This window comes from Aspergillus eucalypticola, assembly GCF_003184535.1.
Source record: "Aspergillus eucalypticola CBS 122712 chromosome Unknown BO83scaffold_20, whole genome shotgun sequence".
Taxonomy (NCBI): domain Eukaryota; kingdom Fungi; phylum Ascomycota; class Eurotiomycetes; order Eurotiales; family Aspergillaceae; genus Aspergillus; species Aspergillus eucalypticola.
The window spans coordinates 1,805-26,163 of NW_020290294.1; the positions used below are offsets into that span (position 1 = coordinate 1,805).

A 24,359-nucleotide genomic window follows, 5' to 3' on the forward strand; every position below is an offset into this window, starting at 1 on the left:
AAAAGTAGGAAAAGGGGAGGATTCATAGACACGAACAAGTAAGTAACTTTCAGTTACTAGACCTATATAGTTCACTCGCCATCCTAGTAAGTAGCAGTCGACGATGTATCACTAGTATGGTAAATTTTAGGCGCAGCGTAGGATCTAGTATAGACATTGAATCTGGCCTGCACGTCACTGATAGCACGATAAGGGTAAATCACTGGGGATGGAGAACTAATCTACATATAGCAAGTGAAGAACGACGGGGGACAGTCTTCATCGGGCGGAGGCTGATATTAGCACCTAAATACTATATCCACTGCGGGGAATCGAACGAAGATGGGTACTATCCAGAGATACAAATATTATCGTAAATCAGCCCTACATGTACATGTTCGATATGGCTTTCGGATAGACAGGCTACATCTAACGTCCCAGGCTTAAACTCGAAGAGGGCCAAAACTACTCCATACGTCACTCGTCGTCCCAGGCATACAGTTGCGTATCGTAGATACCATGTTGTAGGGTTTAAAGAATCGGGTGGCGGGTTTAAAGGTTGAGAGAGCGTGCTGGGTTTATCAAGTCTATGTTGTGTCGTAGAAGCCATATTCGCAGATTTTTCGGTAGTTGGCAAAACGCATGGATATCATTTTTCGAACAGGGAAATGGAAATTTTGTTTTTTCTTTCATTCCGGGGAATCTATGCACAGGATTTAGATGTGATAGAACATCTGGGAACCCTCTGTTTCGCTTCGTCTCATTGCAAAGGCCCACCCTAAGTTTGAAAAACCCAGAAACACCAAACAACCGCATCGACCGTTTTTGATTCGTTTAGATGTGGGTGTCGTAGGGGATGGGGGTGATGGTCTCGGCAGCGGTACCCTCGACGAGGTGAGCCTCACGGGGCATGAGGGGCTGACGCTTCAGGTGGAGGTGGACACCCTGCTCCTTAGCCTGGCGCTTCTTCTGGGCGTTCTCCTTGACACGCTTGATGAAGTCCTCACGGGAGCGGGAGTGCTTGACGTGCTCGATGCGGACGTTGATGCGCTTCTCGAGGTAGCGGTTGCGGACGACCTTGTAGAGGAGGACACCGACGGAGGACTTGGTCACGTTGTAGACGACACCGGTCTTACCGTTGTAGACCTTGTAGGGCATACTATTTCCAAATGTCTCAGCAAACCAATTATTCGTTCAAAGTTTTCGAGAATCCCAACACGCAAAATCCTTCATGTCGGAATCCCATTTCAACCGGGCGGAATTTGTACTGACCCCTTCTGAACGGCACCGTTGACCTTGATATCGACAATGTCGCCAACCCTAAGAAAATATCAGATCCTGCTCCTTCACGCAAATATTATCCAAATCGGCGAGAATTTTCGGCGTACCGGTAGGTCTTCAGGTAGGTCGACAGGCGAATCTGGCCGTTCTCCTTGAAGTTACGGCTGAAGGCATACTGAAAAGTTCGTCAGCGGTCGCGTTTCGGGCCAGCGAAATGGTGCTGCAAAATTTCCTGGGTAAAATCGACATACCCGAGTACCGGCTCTCAAACCGTGCGAGTGACCCATGTCGGCGGTGTTGGTGGTGCTGGTGTTGAGAACTTGTCGACGTCGAAGAAATGCCTCGCTATGCCGCCCTTCGCGATGGTGTAGACTTCTCGGGTGCTTAGTGCGGCCGTTCTCCGCCGCCGAGGGCTAGCCCTTGCGCTAGTCCGCTTCCGGCTCCACCTTCGCTCGCTTAGTTCCCTTCTCCAAAACGCATCTTCAACTTCAGATCTTCCGCGATTTTCGTGAAGTTTGGTGTGTACGACAACCTCGCGACAAGCCGAAATCAGCAGTCATGGCCCCCGTCCCGTGAGTATACGACCAGCGATCAGCTACACCTGTATCGCATCATTCTAATGGCAATTTTCTCAACAGCCGCGTTTACTCCAAGACCTACAAGGTCCCCCGTCGTCGTAAGTAGCCTTATCAGTCTTTGCAAAAATTCGATAACTTTGCGACATGGAATTTATACTAACATGTTGATATAGCTTTCGAGTCGGCCCGTCTGTTAGTACTCTCCGGCCACTGATCAGAAGCGTGCTTCTTTTTAAGTCGTGTGTTCCCATGCCTAACTGTCATCGCTAGTGACTCGGAACTGAAGATTGTCGGCGAGTACGGCCTGCGCAACAAGCGTGAGGTGTGGCGTGTCCAGCTCACCCTGTCCAAGATTCGTCGTGCTGCTCGGTATGCGCACCCCACTTCGCATGGATCATCGACTTTGAGAATGGCCAAGAGAAAGTGATGGAACAATGGCTGACTGTTGGAACAGTGAGCTCCTCACCCTCGACGAGAAGGACCCCAAGCGTCTTTTCGAAGGTAACGCTTTGATTCGCCGTCTGGTCCGCATCGGTGTCCTCGATGAGTCTCGCATGAAGCTCGATTACGTCCTGGCCCTCCGCGTTGAGGACTTCTTGGAGCGTCGTCTTCAGACTTGCGTCTACAAGCTCGGTCTTGCCAAGTCCATCCACCACGCCCGTGTCCTGATCAAGCAGCGTCACATCCGGTATGCGCAACCAATAACCCCTCGGCCCAAGGACGCCCCAAGTTACTAACCTTGATAATAGTGTCGGCAAGCAGATCGTCAACGTCCCCTCCTACATGGTCCGCCTGGATTCCCAGAAGCACATCGACTTCGCCCTTACCTCCCCCTACGGTGGTGGCCGCCCTGGCCGTGTCCAGCGCAAGAAGGCTGCCGCTGCTGCCGGTGGTGGTGACGACGAGGCTGAGGAGGACGAGGAGTAAAGGATTAAAAATTGGAGTACGGACGGGTTTCGTTAGCCAAAATAAAATCACGGGGCTCCGTTATGGCTGCAGCATAGCGTATAACGTTGTACGATCATGCGATTCCATTAATGAACTAGTAGCCTACGGCTCGATTCCCATACCATTTGGTTCCCTAGTCGTAGTAATCCCTGAACACTGAACACCGAAGTAATCATGTATGGCTTATCCACCGCAAACGCCATGTCCCTAGACCCAGTATCGTCAAATCATGCCTACGCCTAGTGCCCTCATCCTGTAACGCCTAGAAGGTTTTTGAGAGTTTCTTCCGCGCTCCGGTACCATCTTCCCGTCTCCACCAGCCCGTCACTTTCGCCTTCCTCCTTCTTTCTTTTAATCTCTTGGGCCTGTGCGATCGCTTCTGTCTTCCGCCGTTCTAGAATACCCAATTCACGCTCCACCGCCTCGGCCTCTCGTGTCTTGCGGGGCAGGGTGTTCTGCACCGCAGCAAGTTGTCGATCAAGAGCCGCAAGCTCCGCCTCCCGCTCAGACAGGAGACTCAGCGTTGCAGGAAGGGGGAGGTTTTGCGATTCTGGGCCGTTTGCGTCTGATCCTTGTTTTGCACGTAGCTCGGCAACAGTGGATTCGAGGTTTTCAATCGACTCTGGAAGTGTTGAGAGTTGGGTCATTTGTAGCTGGACATTCTTGTAACCTGTTGAAAGATTTTCCATCGTTAGGACAGTCGTTGATATGGTCACGAAGCGAAGCTCCACGGACCTAAGTCATTACTGTACAGAAGACAAGGGAGTACTCACGATTCGCCAGATCCCTACCCAGCTTCTCCATCTCCTCCACCATAGTTCGGACTTCTTCTTTGCGAGCCTTGAGGTCCGCCTTTATTTCCGCCAACTGCGCTTCCATCTCAACATTTTCATTGTGACCGACCACCAAGGGCGGATCGCCCACAATCGCACGCAGGAATTTCTCCTTCGTAACTTGCTCAACGTAGGAAAAGCGTAACTTCGAGAACAATTCCTTTCCGAGTATTGTCAGCACGAATAGGTGGTCTTATAGAGCGACCCCACTTCGGGAGAATTTGTTCATACTTTATAGTGTGTCAAGTCCGCTTCCAAGGAAGCAGGTGTCGGTGTTTCAAAGGTAGATACATCTGACCTACGCTTAGATGGTGATGAGCGCCTGGTATCAGAGTCAGGGGAGAAGATCGGCTCGCTGATGCGGAGGATGTTCAATTGTGTTTTCAAGTCGCCATTGTCGTCTGCTAGTTGCTGCAGTTGCTTTCGTGCTTCTGCGGGTGTTAAACTGGCCATTGTATCCTTGATAGATCTGTAAAATCCCTCAATAACCCAATATAGTCAATTTCAATGGCAGTGTAAGGGTGGATCTATCGCGTCTTGGAATCAATGGGATGAGGGGTGAAGGCAAAAACCATTCATTATCGCGCGTCGGCAGAAACATTGCGGAGGTAAACAGATTCATCGGACCCACCACTTTATCAGCCGGGCGGTGAAGTCACCGGTCAGCAGCGTCAATATCGCCGCATGTATGGCTCTTGCCTCCCACATTTGTAGACTTGGCCGCGCTTTCCTTTCTCTCTATATATTCACTTTCGGATTGGATGATACAATTACCGGATGGGCGTTATATATTAATATGATATAAATATTTTAACTTCCCTACTTCTATTCTCCCACCTTTGCTCCAGTCCCACGGTCCGACAGCATGCCTCCCAACACCGGAAAAGCAATCGGCGACCCCAGCGACGATGCCTACGTTGCACAGGTGCTCGCACGAGAGGCACGGGATAGCTCCCTGAGATACTCGGCACATGGATTGGAAGCATACATGCCCAAAAGGTATATACTTTCTCTGGCGAATACTTTACGACGATCATTGAGCTGACAATTTATTGCTGCAGGCCTACAGGCGCCGCTCCTAAACCGAACACACGATTTCTCCGACATATAATCCGAGAGACGGACAATCACAATACAGCATTGAAACGGAAAGAAGAACGGGAGGCCAGGGAACGAATGCGACAGTTGCGGAACCAGGCGTCATCCTCTTCAGCGAACGATACGAATCGCGATCAACGTCGCAGTCGGCGTACGTCAACCGATCGAGAGCCGCGACGCGATAGAAGACGGGATCGTGAGGACAGATATGGCTCTAGCCGAAGGAAACATAGGAGTCGCTCTGCATCGGAGGAGAGAGGCCAATCGCATAGGAGCCGACGGAGGCGTGACCCTCAAGATACCGATGACGACCGGCATAGATCCTCGAGAAGGAGTCGTCGCCACCGATCTGATTCTCGTTCAAGGAGTCGATCCCCGGAACACGGCCGGAATGTTGATTCTCGCAGCCATCGCCGACGATATCGCAACCGCCATGAGTCGTCACCATCACGTTCGCGGTCCCCAGGAGCATCTGACAGGCGCAGGACTAGAGATAGCGAGCGCAGGGGTCACCGCATTTCTCGTGATAAGGAACTGTCTAGAAGAAATAGTACATCGACAAGCAAAGAACAAACGTTTACTCATGCACAATTCAAGGAGGAAACGCCTTTGGATGATGAGTCGGATCCTCTTGAAGACCTTGTCGGACCCCTACCGGCGAAAGATAACGATCATGGGTATTCAGCGCCCATTCGTTCCCGCGGTCGCGGTGCCTACAAACCCAACATGAGCAACATCGATGCACACTTTGCCCCTGACTACGACCCCACTACGGATGTACATTTGGAGGATGATGATGGGCAGGTAGGTAGCAGGCCTACCCGCCGTCCTGTCGCTGGTCTAATGACTGGAGATGACGACTGGGAACTTTCTCTGGAGGCGTTGCGTGATCGGGCAAAATGGAAGCAGAGGGGCGAGGAGAGGTTGCGGGAAGCTGGCTTCAGTAACGAATTTGTGGACCGTTGGAAGAGCAACACTACCTCCACGCCAGGGGATGACTCAGAAGGCAGGCTAGAGGATGTGAAGTGGTCTAAGAAGGGTGAGGGGCGAGAGTGGGATCGGGGCAAGTTTGTTGATCAGGATGGGCATATTGACGTTAAAGCTTCCTGGTGATATCAGTTGATCTTGGGGGTCTTTACATATCTATCATATTGTGAATCACAGCTCCCTGGCGTTATATAGATTACTTTCTTACAATGATATCCACTGATACGGGCCAGTAGCTTGTATCTGTTCTTCAAGCATTGATAGCACTAAAGCCAATCTCTAATTAGCCTGTAGTACTAGTAGTAATCACTATAGATTAAATCAGCTGTGGGGTGTGGTCTAAATAAATGCAGGCCTTTATCAGAACGCTAGGGAAATATATTTGAATCCCGAAGGATTCTCAAGCTGCATACCAACCACTCTAAGTGTAAGTAGCTATGCATCTTACAATAATGCCGACTTAAAGCCCAACATTCCTCGAATAGAAACATAAATAAACGCTGCTCTCTTTTTTCCTATCACTCTATAGTATACTGCTCCCCCATAAAACTCTATTTTCCTCAGGCACAAAACAACGGGTCTACACGCCAAGACAAGCCCCTCACCCAGTTCCGCACTTTTGTCATAAGTGCGGAATATCGCAATACTGTTGCATAATCACCTGAAAATGGCCTCATCGCTGGTAACAATGAGTGGAGAAGACCCGACGCTCTTTGTGGCACAGTCCAAGACTTGATTGGTAAGACATTAGACAGACGTATTGGGGTCTTTCTGGTCATAGTTGATTGGTATATGTTGTCGCCGCTATCCGATGGCGGAACTTGGTAGTACTGTCAGATATGGACTCGGATAGCAGCTGATTTTCTCACCATCGTTCTGCTTGAAAATACTACTACATTTACTATCAGACAACGTCTAGAGTATTAGAGGATTATCAACCGCACCCTGCAGATTGGGTTAAAGGCTGCTTAAAGCGGCAATTGATCAAATCACTGTCTTTAATCAGCCCTCCACACGCGGAGCAGGCACATCTCATTTGTGTACCTCCGACGACGCCTGAATTCAAATGACGGACCAGTTTGCATATTCGTATCCCTCGCCGTTAGAGGGATATGAGAACCTAGAACCGCTATCTGAGTAAGTAAGGTGAAATATTGATTCAGATAGATGAATGGATGATGTATTGTTTTACGCGTTGAGCCTAACCCGTGTCATGGTACAGAGAGAGAAACGAGGATGGAAAGTCCTTAAGAAACCCCCAACATGGGATTCTGAGTAAGGCATACGAGGAGTTCCCGGACCCTATCACCAAGGGTCGTCAAGGGGGCTTCGATATTCATATCTATCACTTCCAGGTTCGTGGATACTTGTGTACTGAGCATCATAGTTTCCTGGCTGACTTTGCATCATAAAAGAACAATCCAGATCAGGTCACTTTTGCGAGAGCTCTGTGGGAGAGGATCAGGCGTGAATGTGAGTATTATTCCCTTTCCAAAATAGCGGTTTAATACTCGTGTAGTCACAATACTGACTTGAGTAGTTCCCGAGTTACGAATTTATCAGTTCTTCGACAGACCGATAGGGCCTCATCCAGTGGCCATGTTCGAAGTTAACCTTTTCACTCCTGCACAGTTTGGTGCCTTTGTGCCCTGGCTTGTTGTCAATCGGGGACCCTTGAGTGCACTGATCCATCCGAATACGGTGGAAACTGAGGAAGAGCGTAATCACACCCAACGTGCTACTTGGCTGGGTGAAAGAATACCTCTCGATTTACGGTTATTCAAGTTGATGAAAGAGGCACAGAAGAGAAAGGAGCTTGAGGCGGAGAAGAAGGCGGCGGCAGAAGAGAAGTTATGATAACGGTTCTCTGTTGATCCGTGCTCACTTCGGGATGGTGTTGGCTTCTATGTAGTCAGTCGTATTGACTTGGTTGACTTCGACAATTTGAACCCGGAATGGGCGCTAAGAAGGCTTGTCTATATTTGATATCCAATAACATGTTAGCATATGAGTATTCTCTAGACCTGAGCGAGTGAGGGGTATTCGTAAGGCTAACAAAACTTTTGCATAGACCACGAACTATGCGCCGTTCCATGCACGATGCACCCAAATAACCCCCCTCGGTGAGGTGGTATATGCCTGTATGTTTTGAGAAGCAAGGAACTTGGCATGGGTTGAAAAGCGCATACTTGACTGGTTACAGACAGCATCACGGGACCTGGCCGGAGCAGAGTGTGACCGGACGATCACATTCATCTATGATCCCAAACAAGGGCCCATCAGATGCACCACTCCAAATCATGCTTATCGTAAAACAACTCATTCGCAACCAATATCGCTGCAGAATGCTTCGGACCCTGGGACTACCCCTGCAATGAAGATCGCAGGTGGGAGAGGAGACGGCCACATCTGTTTCTGCAGCCAGTACTTGACACGGGGCTAAGGAAAAAGCAATGATTTGCCTTCTTCTGGCTCATCACCTGCCACAATCCCCGGACTAGCCTTACCAGTGAGGGTGGAACAGAATCCATGCCCAGCAATGACCCTCGACATGGAAGTGTCAGAAGGTCAGAAAGACATTGGCTCGCAGGCTGTACCACACCGTGTGGCGGGTCTCATATTTTCTACACCTGATATGCACCTCTGCGATATAACATCGCTACTACGCTGCTGGCTACAGTTCGGGACAACCCTGCTGTGCGTTATCTGCACTTGCGCCTTCTATAGTGGAAACAGCTCTCTCTACATTAAGTTACACTTCTTGACAGAGAAATCAATGACGGTTGACCAGTCAACATGTGGACTTTCCCAGTGCAGTTCTTCTCCACTGTGCTGCAGTTACGCCTGTCAATGACCAAGCCCAACGAGACGATCGTGGCCTACAATCTGACATCACCCGCTTTGCCATGCTATGTAATGGACTATGGTAAGCAAGTTCTAGGATATCTACTAACCCCACTGTTCTAAGTCATATCCAGCACCACTCGTCTGGCTATATAGCAAGGAAACATACATGCCTTCGGATATCGGACAGCAGCTTATACACACGATACCAATGGTGAATTATACTACAATTCAAGGAGCACCATCACCGTTAACACTCAATAACCTCGCGGAACTCAACAAGTTGGGAAACACCAGCGTCTACCTAACCTCAATAGAGGGCATCGATGCTACTCCAGAGCCAGCATGGTTTCGTGGAGTGACGCCAGATACAAATGGAAAGACGGATGGAGCTGTCTCATCTACAATAATCACTCGTGATCATGGAAATGGTACCGTAGATGCGTTCTACTTTTACTTCTATGCGTAAGTGATCCGTGGTACTTAGAGCGAGCTACAGCCCATGCTGAATATATGAAAGGTACAATATGGGAAACACAGTATTGGGAATGCAGTTTGGAGACCACGTCGGTGACTGGTGCGCAATACCTCTAAATCTCTCTACATCAATTCCCAACTGATATCCCTAGGGAGCACAACATGATTCGCTTTGATAACGGAGTCCCACAAGCAATCTGGTACAGCCAACATGCTGGAGGTGAAGCCTTCACCTACGACGCAACAGAGAAGCAAGGCAAAAGACCGATCGCATACTCCGCTAATGGCTCTCATGCCGTATATGCAGTACCTGGGTACGTATGAACTTGCCCCTAGAGAGCATTATAATATCGGCCTTCCCCAGAAAAACATCTATAACTAAAACAACATATGATAACCTAATGAAATACATAGCACCCATGACCATGCCATCCCCCACCTCAACCTCCCCTTCGGCTTCGTTATGGACTACACAGACAGAGGAACCCTATGGGATCCCATCGCAAACGCATACGCATATAGCTTCGACGCAGCCAGCCAGACATTCCAGCCCTACGACCGCAGATATCCAGCCAACTGGCTAGAGTTCAATGGGCAGTGGGGAGACGACGCATTGCCGGGGGGACCGGAGCTCTTTGGACAAGCGAAATACAGTGCGGGCCCGAATGGGCCTAAATTCAAACACCTTGTCAGGTCGACTGTTTGTCCGGATAGTCCTTGCGTCGTGCTGCCTTTTCGTATTTGGGATGATGAGGATGGTGAGATGATGTAGAGAGGGTGGTAGTGTTTTTTTTTTCTTTCATTTTTGTTTATACAAACCATTTTGTTGATTGGATACAGTGGCATAAACCGTTGAGAACGGGGAGGGGGACGATCAGAGGACAGAGAGAAGGAAGTGGATATATGTGGAGATCGGAATACAGGACGGAGTACTTTGTAAGACAGGGTACACACCACTGTGTGGGATTGTGGGTTAGATTGTTATGTGTGTGTGTGTTTACAAGTCAGCCTCCTGGGAGATTGATCATCTGATGTTCTGATTACGGCTGCTTTTTGCTGCATTCAGTACAGATTCACATTCCCACTGCAGGGCAAGAGGGAGGAGTACTGACTAGATAGAACGCAAATTTGGGACTCACACCAACTAGTCTGTATTACAGAAGCTTTTATGGTAGAATGGTCTAGGGATGTTCTTCCATCAAGTATTTACTGTAGGCCATGCTTACTTCCTAGTTCTTGGGTTTGGCTGTTCCTGATAGGGAGTGGTCCGACAGCAACCTCTAACAACTCAGGGGCTGACCGGCACGAGCAGGCGGATGAGCACGGGAACATGGGCAAATTTGGGAGGGAGTAAGCTGATTGCTCATTGCTGGGCTGCCAGTAATCGTTTAATAACAGTATTGTTATTACCCGACCACGTAAGGTTTTCCGACTATACTGGATTGAGGGGTTGCCTCCCCGCACTAAGAAAAGGGGCGGTTTTGTGTGTGTCTGTCTTGTCTGTTTTGCTGTCTAGAGGTATCGGGAAGAACCGAAATGCCGAACTGTTCCTGTCGCCCCTTTTTTGATAGGATATTTACTATATCTCTATGTGAGTGATTATCTGTTGTATTCTAAAGCAGTCGGACAAAGTCTGATCGGCATGCTGGGACAGGAGATACATATGATCGCAGAGTGACGACAGTAGGAATGGATGCATGCCATATGCAACCAGAATCTGGTGGTGGACTCAAGGGATGGGATGACAGTCGATAGCACGGAGTACCCACGTGTGGATGGAGTTTTGATCACCGCCTGATCCAGCATGAGAATGTATCCAATCCGTGTCTATCGGCTAGACACTACTGAATTGGTTCCGGTCTAACTTCTAGACCACCGAGTAGTTATCTAACTACCCCAATTCTGGCTGACTCCGTTAAGGAAGTAGTTAGTTAGTAAACTTACTGCACGAGCGTTGAGATATGGGTGTTGGGGAAGATCATTCATTATTCAGGCAGTTGTGGCTCCCTCCTCCATCTGGACGTTCTCCGTCGGTACAGTGGATTTGATCGGCCTTTTTCTTTCCAGACTGCCCTTGGTATTTTCCGTAAGGTGTTAGCATTCCAACCGAAACAAAGCAGAGAAGAGATATGATGCAGATATCATTCCAAATTAAGCTGACCTCGCCCCCCTCCCCTATGACCCCCCCGGTTATACCAACGCACACGGTGTCGTACTTACTGCATTGGAAAGACGTGGACTGAAATCGCTAAACGGGCTGCCCCTCCAGTGTGCGAGCCAAAGTTTCCCAGCTTAGCCATCCGGCCCTAGACCAAGTCGGGAGTAGAAGCAACCTAAGTAGCAACCTAATACATTCGGAGAGCGTGCTGAGTGGGGGAGAATGGGAAAGGTCGAGCTCCCCTGCTGGCTGCCGTTTTGCCCCTGAATTTCATCCAGCTCCAAAAAAGCTTCCCGAGCTGCTTCTCCGCCTGAACGAGACGACGAGGTGCAGCGATAAAAGAAATTAAAGAAAAGGGAAAAAAAAAGAAAAGCATAAAAAAAGAAAGGGAGTAACAACAACAACAACAACAACAACAACAACAACACCAACAAAAGGGTATCGGAGAACTCAGCAAGCTCTGAGACTCCCAACGAACAGTGACAGGAAAGTGAGAGGTCAAGTCAATTGGGTCTTTTTGTTTGCGCAACGAGTCGGTTCGGTGACAGGAAAGCATTGCCTGTTCTCCGTTCTCACTGGTCGATCATCATCTGCCCTCCAGCGCCGTCATCCTTTTTGTGCCGTTTCTTTCTGTTCCCACCCTCTTCATCCTTCTCTTCTTCTGATATTATTTGATCTTATCGCAATTGTATGCGCCGCCTTAGTCGGACGCTGTGAGCAGGCTTCTCCTCAACTCTCCCTGGTAGGATCGTGAGTCAAAAAGGACAGACAGACAGACTTGAAACCCCGTTTGTTCTTTCCATTAAAGCCCCGCTGCTTCTCTACAGGCGACGTGGGTTAAGATCGACAATCGCTTGCTGGGCTTGTGCATGTCGATTTTGTGATTACTGAAAAGCCGTGTCGTTTTTAATTGCATCTTTGGTCACCGACACTCTTAACTTTGGTCGAGTATTTATTCTCTTGCTTGATCGAGGATCGATTCACTCGTCGAGGCAGTTGTGCTACAACTGGACAAAAAGGAGGAGGAACACGCGACTGGTTCCAGAATAAGCGTGTAAGTTTGGTACGTTGATTATACAACCCGAAAACATATTATGATCTTTCAACAATCCCGCAAGACCGCACAATCATTAGCTCAGTCTTGATGGAGTCAAGTTCCGATTGTTGTTCATGAGTTGGGACTGACTTCGTTTGTCTTTCGGGCTAGGGTGATTTAAATCAATTGAACCCGTTCTGGGCCTTCCTAGTCAAGATCGAACCCAAGAAGAACCCGGGTACACTAAACTAACTGATCCTCTGGGACGAAAAAGAAGAGTTGCGTCTATATCTGAGACACGATTCATTCCCTGCGTCCCCACTTTTCTTTGGCAAATCCCCCCCAATTTGTGTTACAGCCACTGAGTGATAAGGGTAGGGAAGAGCCCGCCCATAATAAAAACCAATGGCAACCGCTTCACCAGCACCCCGGACCCCGGGTCGGACTCAGCCTTCCGCAGAAGTCCCTCCTGTCGTCACGGACACCAAAGACCAACGCCGAACATCTTCTTTGGGTTTTCTTCGTCGCTCCAAGTCCATTGAAATTTTAGGCGAAAGACGCCCGTCCGGAAGCAAGAACGGAAAGAAGATGCCGAAGGCTCAGACGGCGGAAGAAGAAGCAGCTCGCCGCCAGCGCGAGTCAATGATGTATCAACAACCCCCGCGTCTACCTGATCTCTCGCCGGCCCCAGTTCTTGAGACCTTTGGCGGCGATGAGCGCCGGGATACTGTTGCTGCCCCTGCAAGCCAGCCCGACTCATCTCAGCAGCAAGCTGTGCCCCGCAGTACGATAAGCACGCCAGTTGCCCCGGAGCCGAACGACGCCTATGCACGAGCAGAGAGCATGACACACCGTGGACGCTATAGCTACGCAAGCAGTGCCGTTAGTACCGTCAACAACCCGCGTCGGCTGCGTCGGCGCAAGGATCCCACCCCGTACAAGTAAGTCGCATTCTTTACAGTCAATCGCTCGGTGGGGTCAAATTCTCATGTGCTTCTAGTGTCCTTGTTGTCGGCGCAAGTAACTCGGGCAAGACCTCGTTCCTCAATTTCCTCAAGAAGTCCTTGGAATTGCCGCCGCATAAGCACCCCTCCCGTTTGCCAGAGGAAGTCGCATCCCAGGCTCGCCAATCCCCCGCCAATGAGGGCTATGTTTCCCACTATCTGGAGACAGAGATCGACGGCGAACGAGTCGGTCTGACCCTCTGGGACTCTCAAGGCCTGGAGAAGAACATCGTTGACATCCAGCTACGAGGGGTGACTGGGTTCCTGGAAAGTAAATTCGAGGAAACGCTAAGTGAGGAAATGAAGGTTGTTCGGTCACCTGGAGCTCGCGACACCCATATCCATTGCACCTTTTTGATCCTGGATCCAGTCCGCTTGGACCAGAATATAGCGGCTGCAGAGCGGGCTGCGCAGGGAACCCCAAGGGCAACCGATACACCTGTCATTGGCGTTCTTGACGAGCGTCTTGATGTTCAGGTCCTGCGAACCATAGTGGGCAAGACCACCGTTGTTCCAGTTATCAGCAAGGCCGATACGATCACTACAGCCCACATGGCGTACCTCAGGAAGGCTGTCTGGGATAGCTTGAAGAAAGCCAATATTGACCCGCTGGAGATCCTTTCCTTGGACGACCAGGAAGAGTACACATCTTCTGAGAGCGAGGATGAGGACGAGGAGGCGCAAGGTCAAGATACCGAACAGGATGCGGAGGCCCGGTCTCCACGTTCGCCCTCCCAGCGCAGCCAGGACACGCGCAAGTCTTCCGGTTCCCAAGCCGTCGTTCAGCATATCCCTTTCACCATCTTGTCTCCTGATCCACATTCGCTTAGGGCTGGCGACGAGCCTGTTGGGCGCAAGTTTGCCTGGGGGTTCGCTGACCCGTACAACGCCGAGCACTGTGATTTCCTCAAGCTGAAAGAGGCCGTATTTAACGAATGGCGCTTTGACCTCCGCGAAGCGAGCCGTGTGGTCTGGTATGAGAGGTGGAGAACCAGTCGCTTGAACCGTAATGTTGCTGTGGCCAGCGCTGCACCCCAGAAGAAGCTGTATGCGGGGAGAACTGGTCCGGATGTGCGCCGGTTCCGCTAATGACTTGCAGCCGGTCATCATTCAATACCCCTTCAGCATAGCATATCTTGTTTCGCGAACCTTCTCTTCTTTCTGTTCGTGTGGACTAATTTCGACCCTTCTTGTTACCTGCTGCTCGCGGTCGCGACCGTGTACCGTCCTGGACCCGGAGGGATACTGTGTAGTTTTTGACTAATGACGTTAATGCCGACTTGTCTCATTGACTGCCCAAGCCCTCTTGCGGAGAAATGTTGGGAACCTTGGCCAAAAGTGCCATTAATATGGAAAGAAAAGATACCCCTTATCTGCCTTGAATGGGCCCCGGAACTCATGAGCGAAGCGTCTCAGCATGTTGTGTTTTACTTCTTCCGAAGTCGCCTGACTTGGACATTGTATTTTCTGTTTCCCATTTGCCTTCGAGCATAGTTGAGAGAAACACCCGATTTCCCATGTATTTGCGCAATTGTACTGAATTGAGTGACTTTTTTCTTTTCTTCTTTCTGATGAACTATCGCGAGATTATGCTTCCATTTCTACATGCCTGTGATATCAAACTTGGTGTTTTAGTGCCTCCACATCTGCACAAGCCCGATCTTGTGTGCCCAACCCAGCATTTGGCTGAGTTGGCCAAGTTACTCTTTTTCTTTTATGCTTCTTCTCCCGCACACTGTAACTTTCTGACCGTTGTTTAAATCTTATCTTCCATCTTCATGTATTCTCCATATTCTCTTCAGCCATTTACCATGATTCAAGAGCCACTATTCAGCCTTTGATATCCTTCGGTCCTTGTTGCTGGGCCATGCTTCGTGTCCCAGACATCCTATTTTGGTCCAGTGGCCAGGAACCCCGGCTGAAGCTGTTGTAGACGTTGAACCAGCTCTTAATTGCCAACGGCGTCGCCGCTTGCCTTATGCACTGCCCAGCTTTATCTGTATGAACTGTTCTGTCGATCAGTCATCTACCTATGAAGGAAGAACAGATCATCCACTCCCAGCTTAGCCCGGATCCCGGAAGGCCAGTCCTCCCGTAGTCAGGAAGCATCACAGATCGATTGCCTGATTTTCCGATGGTCAGTCATCTGAACGAATGACCAGTAGATTTCGAACCGGTGGACAGCGCCGGCCAGCTAAATTCAGCGCCATGCCAGGATGCTGCACCTTGGAAGACTTTCCTGCAGGCTCAAGATGGCGGGATCGGCCGAGCTGAGTACGAGACGACCAATGACGCTTCGTCGCGCGAGGGGTTCGTCCAGCTGCCGGCGGAGAGTATACGAGCGCTAGAGCGACGTAAAGAGGGGCGGGTTTGACTCACGGTCTGGCCGGCAGGAATGTGGATTCTGGGCCCCAAGCTTTCTCGGCCGTCATTCGTGAAACCAGTGGATATCTGTCGCACATTGATACCGCGTCCAGTAGGCCGGCGTTGCGCTCGCAAGGCTGCAGAGGACTAATACTGTACAGTGCACACAGAACACCTGTGTGCGGCTCCTTCCAGAGGGCGTTGGTTGCCTCGAATCAAGGATTGGAATGGGAAAGTACAGTAGCGATGGAATCTCTCAGTTCAGGATTGATCACTGATGCCCGGCACACCAATGACAAAGCTTCGTGCCCTTATCCTGCAGTCCCACTACACACAAACTGCTTGCTTCCCCAGCTGAACTCTACGCGATCCCGCCGATGATCAGTTGCTGTGTCTCCCTCCCACCACCACCTGCTGCTCTTGGCCGCTTCCTCCCACAAGCAGTGCTACTCTTTCTTCTTAACTTCTTCTTCCTCTTCCTCTCTTCCTTCTTTCTTGCGCTCTTCTTTTCCGCCTCCATTCACGCTTATCAAGCTAACCTACGCTCTCAACGGTAACCTGAGAACTGTGTCCTCCGTGCAAAGCTAGTTCCTAGTCTGCATCATATCTTGGCTCTTCTTGTGTGGGCGATCGGCTGTCGCACTTGTCGCACTTCACCTACCTCGTGGTGGTTCATTCCCCAGCCTTGATCCATGTCGCTCCAGGTGGACGACCCATGGTCGCGAGGCCGTTCCAAGTCACCAAGCGGCCGTATCCGCGAGCGTTCCAAGTCTCGCAATTATCGCGATCCGTCCGCCGGTGATCCCCGCAGTTATTACACCTCTGACCTCAATGATGGAAAGCTCCGTGCTCGATCACGCAGCAGAGGTGTAAGCCCCGGTGGCGCTCATCGGACTAGCTCGCGGTATGGCGCTGCTGGTCCCGATTTCCAGTCTGATGGACGGGAAGCCTACCTGCGACCCGAACTCGGGCGCGATCATTATTATCAATCCGATTCGGGAGAAAGCAAAGGGACAAGGCGTGACGCCGGGCCGCGCAATTCACGCCATCGTCTATCTGTTCACTACGAAAGTGAGTCTTCGCTCGACTCGCTGAGTTCGGACGATGATGATGCGCTTGCATACGGTGATCTTCCCGGGAGCCGCGACAACAAAACATACGGAATCTCAGGTCTCAAGCGTTATATGCCTAAGCTTGGTTCTGCACGTCGCAAGGATCCTGCTATGATGTCCGGGGCTCTTAAGAGTGATCCAGCCCACGGCAGCAGGCCGTCGCACTCTCACACACCTTCGAGAGAAGAAATCAAAGGTAGTTTCGCCAGTCCCGAGCCTTCCCCCTACGGCGGCTATCCTGCATCGTCCACAGCTCAGGCCAACTGGGCACCGGTCCCAGAGTGTGAGCGACCGGGCTTCGTGCCGCCAACTTCTCAGGCGCAAGCTCCATCCATGCCCGGGGCATTTCCGTATCCTGCAACCACTGAGCCCTCTGTACCTGCTACAACCGCAGCCGCCACTACTTCCTCCGTACGCTACGTGACTCCACAGGGCTTGCAGGAGACTTATTCATCGTTTAATGGCCGTCCACTGTCGATGCCTGGGGGCAACGCCTACACTCATGTGGCTTCGGCACATCAACGTACTGCTTCGACGGACGCGACTGTCAAGACACCCTACGCTGCCCCACCTCAGTACCAATACGCACACATTGATCCAAATGTCAAATATGCCTCTAAGAGCGCAGCAGATAGCGCAGCCACGCCGGTCGCATACTCGACAACACCCCAATTTTCCACCAAAACCGGAGCTACTGCAGTCAAACAGCCACAGGTTGCCGATGTCAAATATTCTGCTAACCCTCAATTCTCTAAGGTGCCTGCCACCAGCTCGGGCAATAGAATGGAGTATGTCGAAATAGCGCCTCGGACCACCACGCGTCCTCACAGTCGCTCCGTATCTTCTGTCAATAACCTCACGGTCGACGGCCCCGACCCCACCGGCAGGCCTGCCAGTCCAATGTTGGAGCCATACAAAGGCACGTATCAGAGCATATCACCCATGCCGTCGCCGATCGTCATTGCCCCCAGGCTGGACGGCGATATTTCCGATATGGAGCCTCTTGAGTATGATTCGGATGAAGAACTCAGGGTACATAGACGGAAGAAATCCAAGGACGATCGGGAGCGTACGAATTTGACAGTTGAACGCCCCAAGCGGGAGAGCAGCCGAAAGAGGGAGAGCAGCCGCGTGCGGTACGAACATCGTGCTTCTGGGGAACTTGAGAATATCGTGGTGAGAACCCCCAGTCGCAGCCAGAAACGCGTGTCATTCTATGATGCGGGTCCGGATGCCGCAGCGCTTCACGATGCCCTGGAACGGCCACGACATCCCGATAGAAAGGCCCTGATCCGCATACTGCCGCGTTTGAGTGCAGACGAAATCATGGAACTCCGCGACGAGTTCAAAAGACATAACAAACTGCATGGGAAGGGAATCAACATCGCCAAGCTCATCAAACTTAGGGTTGGAGTCGATGCCTTTGGCAAGGCATGCCACGCCACCGCTCTTGGTCGCTGGGAATCCGAAGGCTTCTGGGCGAACTGCTTTTACCAGTTGGGCAACTCTAGGCGTGAACTTCTCATCGAATGTCTGTTTGGTCGCACTAACCGAGAGATCCGCGAGATCAAGAAGGGCTTCTCAGATTCACGATATAAAGACAGCTTGGAGAGGTGTATGAAGGCCGAGTTGAAAGGAGACAAATTCCGCACGGCGGTGCTCCTTGTCCTAGAAGAGAGCCGACAGAGCGAGCGTGACCCAATTGATATGCGTCTGGTGGATGAAGACGTGCACAACTTGTATTCTGCACTAATGACACAACATGGGGGAGAAACGCCCATGATCTACATTATTGTGCGGCGGAGTGATTCGCATTTGCGAGAGGTCCTCCGTGCGTATGAAAAGAGATACGGCCACAATTTTGCCAAAGCCATGATCAACAAGTCCCGAAACCTGGTGGTATGTTTCCAAAGGAGTTATCATTTTCGAACATTGTCAATGAACTAACTGAGATTAGGGAGAGACTCTTGCGCATATTCTCAATGGGGCCATCAACCGGCCAATGCGCGATGCTCAGCTCCTCCACCAAGCCCTTCGCGAATCCCGTCCGGGGAAGGACCGGTCAGACCTACTGATCTCGCGCCTGGTCCGGCTGCACTGGGAACCGCGGCACCTGGAGCGCGTGAAGGATGACTTCAAGCAGCGATACGGGCAGCGCCTGGAATCGGCCATTAAGGAAGAGGTGTTGACCAGCAGCGGTGAGAGCGACTGGGCGGAGTTCTGTATCGAGTTGGCGCGCAGTTCGAAAGTCTTGGCTACTCGGGATTACTAGATCTCTCTCACTTCCACTCACACACTCACAGAGAGCAAAGAGAGGGGGTTGTCGACGCCATCTGAAATTCATGATCCACGATGGCTAGGGAGACAGTATGACGATATTTCGGCATGAGTGTTGTAACTAATGATAACGACCATGATGATCAAGAGAATGATGACGACGCAAATGATAACGATGCGGTGAATGTCCATTCGGGAGATATTGGAGGCTAGAATGTTTACCATCAAGTATCAAGAAAACCACCATATTTACTACTTTTCTTGGATCTTTTGGGGGGGTTGTTGAGGCGAGAGATGCAGCTGGACTGAAAGATTAGCGAATCCACCGTGGGTTTGGGGCCCAAACTGACTAGTGACCCCCTAACCACCGGCTAGAGAGCCTAGCAGCATCTCCAGAGTCCCTTAACAGGGTCAGATTTTGATTAGCCCCGATACATCAGGAGTTGACTCTGAATTTAGGATATTTAGCCAATGATAATCAATGGTTTTGGTGATCCCTGAGTATTTATCTAAGACCATCATAAAGTATCTTCCTACTATTTAAGTATTTTATGTATTGAGTTGAGAGAGATTTTATTCCTCCTGGATGGATCTGAGATCTAAAGGGGAGAGAGGCGGGACAGAACAAGCCAAGCAGCGGACCCGCCGCGACCGAGCGGGAAGAAGATGAGGAATGAAGAAGACCCTGTCACACACACCCTGTCCCAGACCCTTAATGCCTCGGAATATAGTCCAACTCCCCTTTCTCTCTGTCTGCCTACTTATCTACCTACAGAACATGACCCGATAGTTGACTCCTTACAGGGCAAGCCGGCCTACGTAAGCAGTCCAGCCATGCTACCTACTAATCCAGCCATGCTATTCTTGTCCACTGCGCCGAGATCAATTCCAAGCCACCGGGCCTCTCTAGTGGTGGGCGCGGCATCGGAGGCAACATTAGCCGTCAGTCAGCTCTGCCCTATTGGACCGCCCGTCCCAAGATTGCGTGAGTGCGAACATGTTTAGCGCTCTCTCCTGGTTCCATCTTCCCTCTCCTGACTGTTGGCGAGAGTGGTGGGTGTGTTTGGACGGGTGTTTGGAGACCTATGCTGATCTTCGGGGTGCCCCAGTCGAACGACGAGACTATCTATCTGGGCCCGCGGCGTGGGTTGGGACTCTCCAATCCGTATAAGGCGCGTGTATCTGCAAATCAGCCTTTCATGATTTCCTGCGCCATGGCTGATCGAGTTTTCCTTTTTCTCTCTTCTCACCTTCCTCCTCCTCCTCCCTTTCCTCTTTCCTTCTCCGCCCCTGGCCTGTCCCTCCTCCGCTCGTTGGGTTTTTGCTTTGCTGGGAGGGTTCATCATCACTCTCTCCGCCCGAACCATGATTTGGTGTCTGTTCGCCTTGCTCTTTTCGCAATTCACTTTTGCGCAGCTCCACGATGAGGATCTTATGTCCTTTGTGACAGTAAGTTGACCATTCCTTTTTTTTCAAACGGCTAAGTAATGCATGTGTTGTTCTCGTGCTCATGATGATCGCCTCAGCTCCCTGAAGTTCGGGCCCTGAAATGGGAAATCACTCACCATGACCGGGACCGCGCCGCACCGGGTTACTGGTTTGTTGCTCCCTACGGCATGATCGATCCCGAATCTCCGACTCGGAAGTATCTGCAGTATCAGGTCGGACCCTATATCTATGACCAAGATGGCGTAAGACTCTAACCCCCTCCACCGAGTGTTTGGATCGGTCGATTCGTCAACATGACTAACTCAATCGCGGCGATCAGGTTCTCATCTGGGCCGGATCCCCCATGTTCGATAACCGAAACACCTTCGACTTCAAAGCGGTGCACAATATCGACGATAAACCTCATTTGTCCCTGATTGCGCAACGGTCCTTCGATGAAACTGTCCCCGGAAGCGGTCTTATTTTGAGTCAGCATTATGAGGTGGAGTCGGAGGTCTTCAAGCTCAACGATACTTGGGAATTCAATGTCCACGAGTTTAAAGTCATGGATGGAGGCAAAACAGCCCTGGCCTGTGTCTACCAGTCGAAAATGCTGGACATGGCTGATGTGGGCCGTCCGGGGGAACAGAAGCTTTTCCTGACGGGTGGATTTGCAGAGTTGGATTTGGCTACTGGTGCACCGCTGTTTAAATGGGACTCTTCCGATCACCTGGGCTTGCATGAGACCGACCGCTTTCACACCTGGGAGGAGCCTATGGGTCCATGGGGATTCGACTCTGTGCATATGAATGCAGTCGATAAAAATGAGGCTGGCGACTACATCATCTCGATGCGCTTCACCGATACCATCTATATGATTTCCGGCGTAGATGGCCGCGTGATGTGGCGACTGGGTGGGCGCGAAACCAATTTCGTCCAGGACTTTGTCTTCTCCAAGCAGCATGATGTCAAATTCGTCTCGTCGAACGGTACACACCATATCATCTCGTTCCTAAACAACGCCTCCGACGAGATTACCACCGACGAGATCATATCCTCAGCCCTATTTGTCGAGCTGGACACGACCGCCAACCCGATGACCGCCCGGTTGATCGCACGCTACAACCGTCCTGACGGCCAGCTTTCCCGACTCCGTGGCAATACCCAGCTCCTCCCCAACGGCAACGTATTCGTTGGTTGGAGCCAGTCAGGCTACCAGAGCGAATTCTCTCCAGAGGGAAAAGTCCTAATGACCGCCCGGTTCGCATCGGACCGCTTCTCGACCTACCGCGCATACAAATACGAGTTCACCGGCCGGCCTCGCGCGCCGCCCGATCTGGTAGCATCCGTATACGGCACGACCGAAGACGACCTGACCACGATCTTCCATGTCAGCTGGAACGGTGCGACCGACGTAGCCGCCTGGAACTTCTACGCCCAGGCACATGACGGCGGAGCTCCCGTGCTAATCGGCAACGTCTCCAAGACCGACTTCGAGACCATGTTCGTTGCCCACGGCTTCCTCGACTGGGTGTCTGTTGCGGCTGTCGACCACCAAGGCAATGTGATGGGCACCTCGGCCGTGCACCGCACCCAGATTCCCGATAACTGGGAGGCCGCTGGCTTTGTGGGTTCCTCGAAAGCTCCTTCCCCGATCAACCCGTCGAGCATTTACAAGGACGCCCAGGCGTCCACCTTGTTGTCAAACGGTGACACCAAGGACCTCCTTGCGGCGCTGTCTCAAGCGTATCAGGTTGTGCGTGGCCTCGGAAACCTTCTCATATTCATCCTGGTTGTATCGTCCTTCGCGGGAGTTCTTCTGGGCGCATTTTGGGTCCTTCGGAGGAGAAGAATCCAGCGCTCGCAGCCGTATCGGCATGTGCCTTCGGAGGAGAGTTTTCCTATGGAGGAGACGCCACTGAGGAATAATGCTTCTGATTAGAGATTCATGAAGTCAAAGATAAAAGAGACTGTTCATTTTTCTGTATATGTTAGTATAGTTGCATGATTCTTGTATATAGATATGTATCTTGGCATGTGCCAGTATCCCCACTGTTTCTTTGTTTAGTATATATTGTATTTGGAGTGAGATGGAAGCATCAGTAGACAGTCTCTAATGAGTAAGAAGAGCATTTCCCACGCATGTCGATGAAATAAAGGTATGCTCTCCTGAGCAGGAATTTAGCCCCGATAATATTCTTTAGTTCACGAAACGCAATGAGTGAGAGCAATGGCGCGATCGGAGTTCTCGGACTATCTGTTATCTACATCATAAATGTATCTCCCTACATCATTTACTTTGTATCGTATCTAGTAGACAATAGAATATGCAATACATCATGCAGCAATAGAAGTTAGCGAAGCTAGTTTACTTTGTAGCTTGAGACATTATTACTAGTGATGAGTTGCATTAGTAGTAGAGATGGTTTCTGTTGATTATAGGCTAATTATCTATTAGTTTAGTCGATGAGAGACTTTGAGTGTGCTTTTGCAGTAGATAGATATTTACTAGTAATTAGCTAGTGTGTCTTTGCTTTTAACAGTAACTACTATGCTTTATTTTCTTTATACTATGTCAGTCCGGATCAGCTCTACATTATTAGTGGGTCGGTTTTTGCAATCAATCCATGGTTCGGAGAATGTTGGCTTTGTGGAAATGAACAATCAATCAAACAAGAGCAAACAACCAAGCCATTGTTTGTTCCTGGATTACCCGTGGAATACTTCCTACCCCTGACCGTAACTATCTATAGTTCATTGTTGACCGAGGGTGGGGAGCGGTGTCTTGGATTGTTTTTTTTTTTTTTTTTTTTTTTTTTTCTTTTTTTGTGTGTCGACTTGAAGCTGTCTGCGCTTCGTGCAGGTTTATCACTGATATGTCTTGTCTGTGAGACACATGGTGCAGTATTTACTACTTGTGTGTGCATGTCTCAATGCTCTGCAAGAACATCAGATCATCATGCTGGTTATTGACCGAGTTGCATTAACTACTTAGCAGTTAGTCCGTCAGTCTCCTGTGGCAAAGATCGGGCGCAAAAAAAAAGGAACAGTTGAAAATAGAACAGCAACAAAAAGCAAAGTGGACTGGACTGGACTAGACTTATTGTTGCCTGGTACCTGCATTGGCGAGATGACGGATCATTTCTTCGGTGGAACACGATCTGGGATCTTGAGCAGGGAATTATAATACTAATCTTACTGATAGTAGAATAGTCCAGATAGTTACATAGCTGGTGAGGGAGGAAGACACGGCGAGAACTCCGCGTTAGGTCAGCCTGCCGCCATCCGATTTCCCGGGGAGGTCAAGGCGTCCATCTCCAAATCTCTCTCCCTCATCTCCACATCTTCACCAGCCATGGTCGATGCTCACTGGTTGAGCGCAGTCACACTGCAGCCATGCGCACTTCTTCCCTGTACCTCCCTCTCTGACTGGTGGACTTCATGGTTCCTGGACGCAGGGGAATGAGGGGGAAACCCCGAGGTATCGACTGTTCTCACATGATGCTATCACAAATGTCGGTCACACTGACGGGGCTCCAGTTTATTCTGCTTGTCCACTCGCTGTACTGTAGGTTTTTCGGGTCCACCCCGATGCTGGCCGTTTGGCTTTACTCTCCTTCCCTTGCTGGGAAATGTCGTGGGACTTGCGATCGATATGAGCAGTATCTAGCTTGATTGGGATAACCGGTCTGGCGGTGACTGATCGACTCTGGGGGGTTGACTTTCGATGGCCACGATACTACATATAATTTGCCTTTCAAATGCAGCAATTCAGAGTTCTGCAGGAGACACCGTCAGAACTCTTATTCGGTGGGAGGATCGATTGGCACCAACGCCATGTTACCTCCTGCCGTTTTCAGACGGCTGTGTGTGTGTCTTTTACAAAGGTGTTTGTCAGTTGTTTCACTCTTTTGCCGGCTGCATCCACTTCATATCTCCGCCGCCATAACTTCGT

The 24,359-nt window shown here is 50.5% G+C and overlaps 9 protein-coding genes across 9 annotated transcripts; 7 read left to right on the forward strand and 2 right to left on the reverse strand.

Moving 5' to 3' along the window:
- Positions 1-568: 568 nt before the first annotated feature.
- BO83DRAFT_342001 (60S ribosomal protein eL21) lies at positions 569-1,547 on the reverse strand (the record flags this gene model as incomplete). Its single annotated transcript, XM_025528643.1, has 4 exons — positions 569-1,138; positions 1,252-1,299; positions 1,368-1,435; positions 1,512-1,547. The coding sequence occupies 4 exons, from the start codon at positions 1,545-1,547 to the stop codon at positions 814-816; spliced, it is 477 nt and encodes a 158-aa protein (XP_025385811.1). The 3' UTR covers positions 569-813.
- Positions 1,548-1,797: 250 nt separating this feature from the next.
- Positions 1,798-2,905, forward strand: BO83DRAFT_380100 (40S ribosomal protein uS4). The gene is made up of 6 exons (XM_025531672.1): positions 1,798-1,832; positions 1,899-1,936; positions 2,012-2,030; positions 2,109-2,207; positions 2,293-2,526; positions 2,588-2,905. Exons 1-6 carry the CDS (start codon positions 1,819-1,821, stop codon positions 2,763-2,765), a joined length of 582 nt encoding a protein of 193 aa, XP_025385812.1. The 5' UTR covers positions 1,798-1,818; the 3' UTR covers positions 2,766-2,905.
- BO83DRAFT_342007 (uncharacterized protein) lies at positions 2,864-4,192 on the reverse strand. Its single transcript, XM_025528644.1, has 3 exons — positions 3,851-4,192; positions 3,560-3,779; positions 2,864-3,456 (listed from the first exon to the last, which is right to left on the reverse strand). Exons 1-3 carry the CDS (start codon positions 4,070-4,072, stop codon positions 3,035-3,037), a joined length of 864 nt encoding a protein of 287 aa, XP_025385813.1. The 5' UTR covers positions 4,073-4,192; the 3' UTR covers positions 2,864-3,034.
- Positions 4,193-4,351: 159 nt separating this feature from the next.
- BO83DRAFT_364948 (uncharacterized protein) lies at positions 4,352-5,830 on the forward strand (the record flags this gene model as incomplete). Its single annotated transcript, XM_025529647.1, has 4 exons — positions 4,352-4,618; positions 4,681-4,868; positions 4,936-5,240; positions 5,315-5,830. The coding sequence occupies exons 1-4, from the start codon at positions 4,485-4,487 to the stop codon at positions 5,828-5,830; spliced, it is 1,143 nt and encodes a 380-aa protein (XP_025385814.1). The 5' UTR covers positions 4,352-4,484.
- A 583-nt stretch (positions 5,831-6,413) lies between these two features.
- BO83DRAFT_409727 (uncharacterized protein) lies at positions 6,414-7,708 on the forward strand. Its single transcript, XM_025534158.1, has 4 exons — positions 6,414-6,841; positions 6,927-7,059; positions 7,120-7,177; positions 7,245-7,708. Exons 1-4 carry the CDS (start codon positions 6,771-6,773, stop codon positions 7,559-7,561), a joined length of 579 nt encoding a protein of 192 aa, XP_025385815.1. The 5' UTR covers positions 6,414-6,770; the 3' UTR covers positions 7,562-7,708.
- Positions 7,709-8,303: 595 nt separating this feature from the next.
- BO83DRAFT_380103 (vacuolar protein sorting-associated protein 62) lies at positions 8,304-10,207 on the forward strand. The gene is made up of 5 exons (XM_025531673.1): positions 8,304-8,630; positions 8,683-9,013; positions 9,069-9,125; positions 9,178-9,339; positions 9,440-10,207. The coding sequence occupies exons 1-5, from the start codon at positions 8,501-8,503 to the stop codon at positions 9,795-9,797; spliced, it is 1,038 nt and encodes a 345-aa protein (XP_025385816.1). The 5' UTR covers positions 8,304-8,500; the 3' UTR covers positions 9,798-10,207.
- Positions 10,208-12,624: 2,417 nt separating this feature from the next.
- aspE (septin) lies at positions 12,625-14,312 on the forward strand (the record flags this gene model as incomplete). Its single annotated transcript, XM_025532873.1, has 2 exons — positions 12,625-13,160; positions 13,220-14,312. 2 exons carry the CDS (start codon positions 12,625-12,627, stop codon positions 14,310-14,312), a joined length of 1,629 nt encoding a protein of 542 aa, XP_025385817.1.
- Positions 14,313-16,279: 1,967 nt separating this feature from the next.
- On the forward strand, positions 16,280-18,971 carry anxc4 (annexin ANXC4; the record flags this gene model as incomplete). The annotated part of the gene is made up of 2 exons (XM_025535433.1): positions 16,280-18,598; positions 18,657-18,971. 2 exons carry the CDS (start codon positions 16,280-16,282, stop codon positions 18,969-18,971), a joined length of 2,634 nt encoding a protein of 877 aa, XP_025385818.1.
- A 911-nt stretch (positions 18,972-19,882) lies between these two features.
- BO83DRAFT_380107 (arylsulfotransferase) lies at positions 19,883-22,542 on the forward strand. The gene is made up of 3 exons (XM_025531674.1): positions 19,883-20,425; positions 20,503-20,667; positions 20,745-22,542. The coding sequence occupies exons 1-3, from the start codon at positions 20,342-20,344 to the stop codon at positions 22,344-22,346; spliced, it is 1,851 nt and encodes a 616-aa protein (XP_025385819.1). The 5' UTR covers positions 19,883-20,341; the 3' UTR covers positions 22,347-22,542.
- The last annotated feature ends 1,817 nt before the right edge of the window (positions 22,543-24,359 follow it).

Excerpts from the sequence above, each read along its gene's own strand:
- BO83DRAFT_380100 (XM_025531672.1), top strand. Across the intron at positions 2,208-2,292 it reads AAGATTCGTCGTGCTGCTCG|TGAGCTCCTCACCCTCGACG; the intron begins GTATGCGCACCC and ends CTGTTGGAACAG. Across the intron at positions 2,527-2,587 it reads ATCAAGCAGCGTCACATCCG|TGTCGGCAAGCAGATCGTCA; the intron begins GTATGCGCAACC and ends CCTTGATAATAG.
- BO83DRAFT_409727 (XM_025534158.1), top strand. The coding sequence starts at position 6,771 with ATGACGGACCAGTTTGCATATTCGTATCCCTCGCCGTTAGAGGGATAT. Across the intron at positions 6,842-6,926 it reads AACCTAGAACCGCTATCTGA|AGAGAGAAACGAGGATGGAA; the intron begins GTAAGTAAGGTG and ends GTCATGGTACAG. Across the intron at positions 7,060-7,119 it reads TTCATATCTATCACTTCCAG|AACAATCCAGATCAGGTCAC; the intron begins GTTCGTGGATAC and ends GCATCATAAAAG.
- BO83DRAFT_380107 (XM_025531674.1), top strand. The coding sequence starts at position 20,342 with ATGATTTGGTGTCTGTTCGCCTTGCTCTTTTCGCAATTCACTTTTGCG. Across the intron at positions 20,426-20,502 it reads ATCTTATGTCCTTTGTGACA|CTCCCTGAAGTTCGGGCCCT; the intron begins GTAAGTTGACCA and ends TGATCGCCTCAG. Across the intron at positions 20,668-20,744 it reads ATATCTATGACCAAGATGGC|GTTCTCATCTGGGCCGGATC; the intron begins GTAAGACTCTAA and ends CGCGGCGATCAG.
- BO83DRAFT_380103 (XM_025531673.1), top strand. The coding sequence starts at position 8,501 with ATGTGGACTTTCCCAGTGCAGTTCTTCTCCACTGTGCTGCAGTTACGC. Across the intron at positions 9,014-9,068 it reads TTCTACTTTTACTTCTATGC|GTACAATATGGGAAACACAG; the intron begins GTAAGTGATCCG and ends AATATATGAAAG. Across the intron at positions 9,340-9,439 it reads GCCGTATATGCAGTACCTGG|CACCCATGACCATGCCATCC; the intron begins GTACGTATGAAC and ends TGAAATACATAG.
- BO83DRAFT_342007 (XM_025528644.1), bottom strand. The coding sequence starts at position 4,072 with ATGGCCAGTTTAACACCCGCAGAAGCACGAAAGCAACTGCAGCAACTA. Across the intron at positions 3,780-3,850 it reads CGGACTTGACACACTATAAA|GAATTGTTCTCGAAGTTACG; the intron begins GTATGAACAAAT and ends ATACTCGGAAAG. Across the intron at positions 3,457-3,559 it reads GGGTAGGGATCTGGCGAATC|GTTACAAGAATGTCCAGCTA; the intron begins GTGAGTACTCCC and ends ATCTTTCAACAG.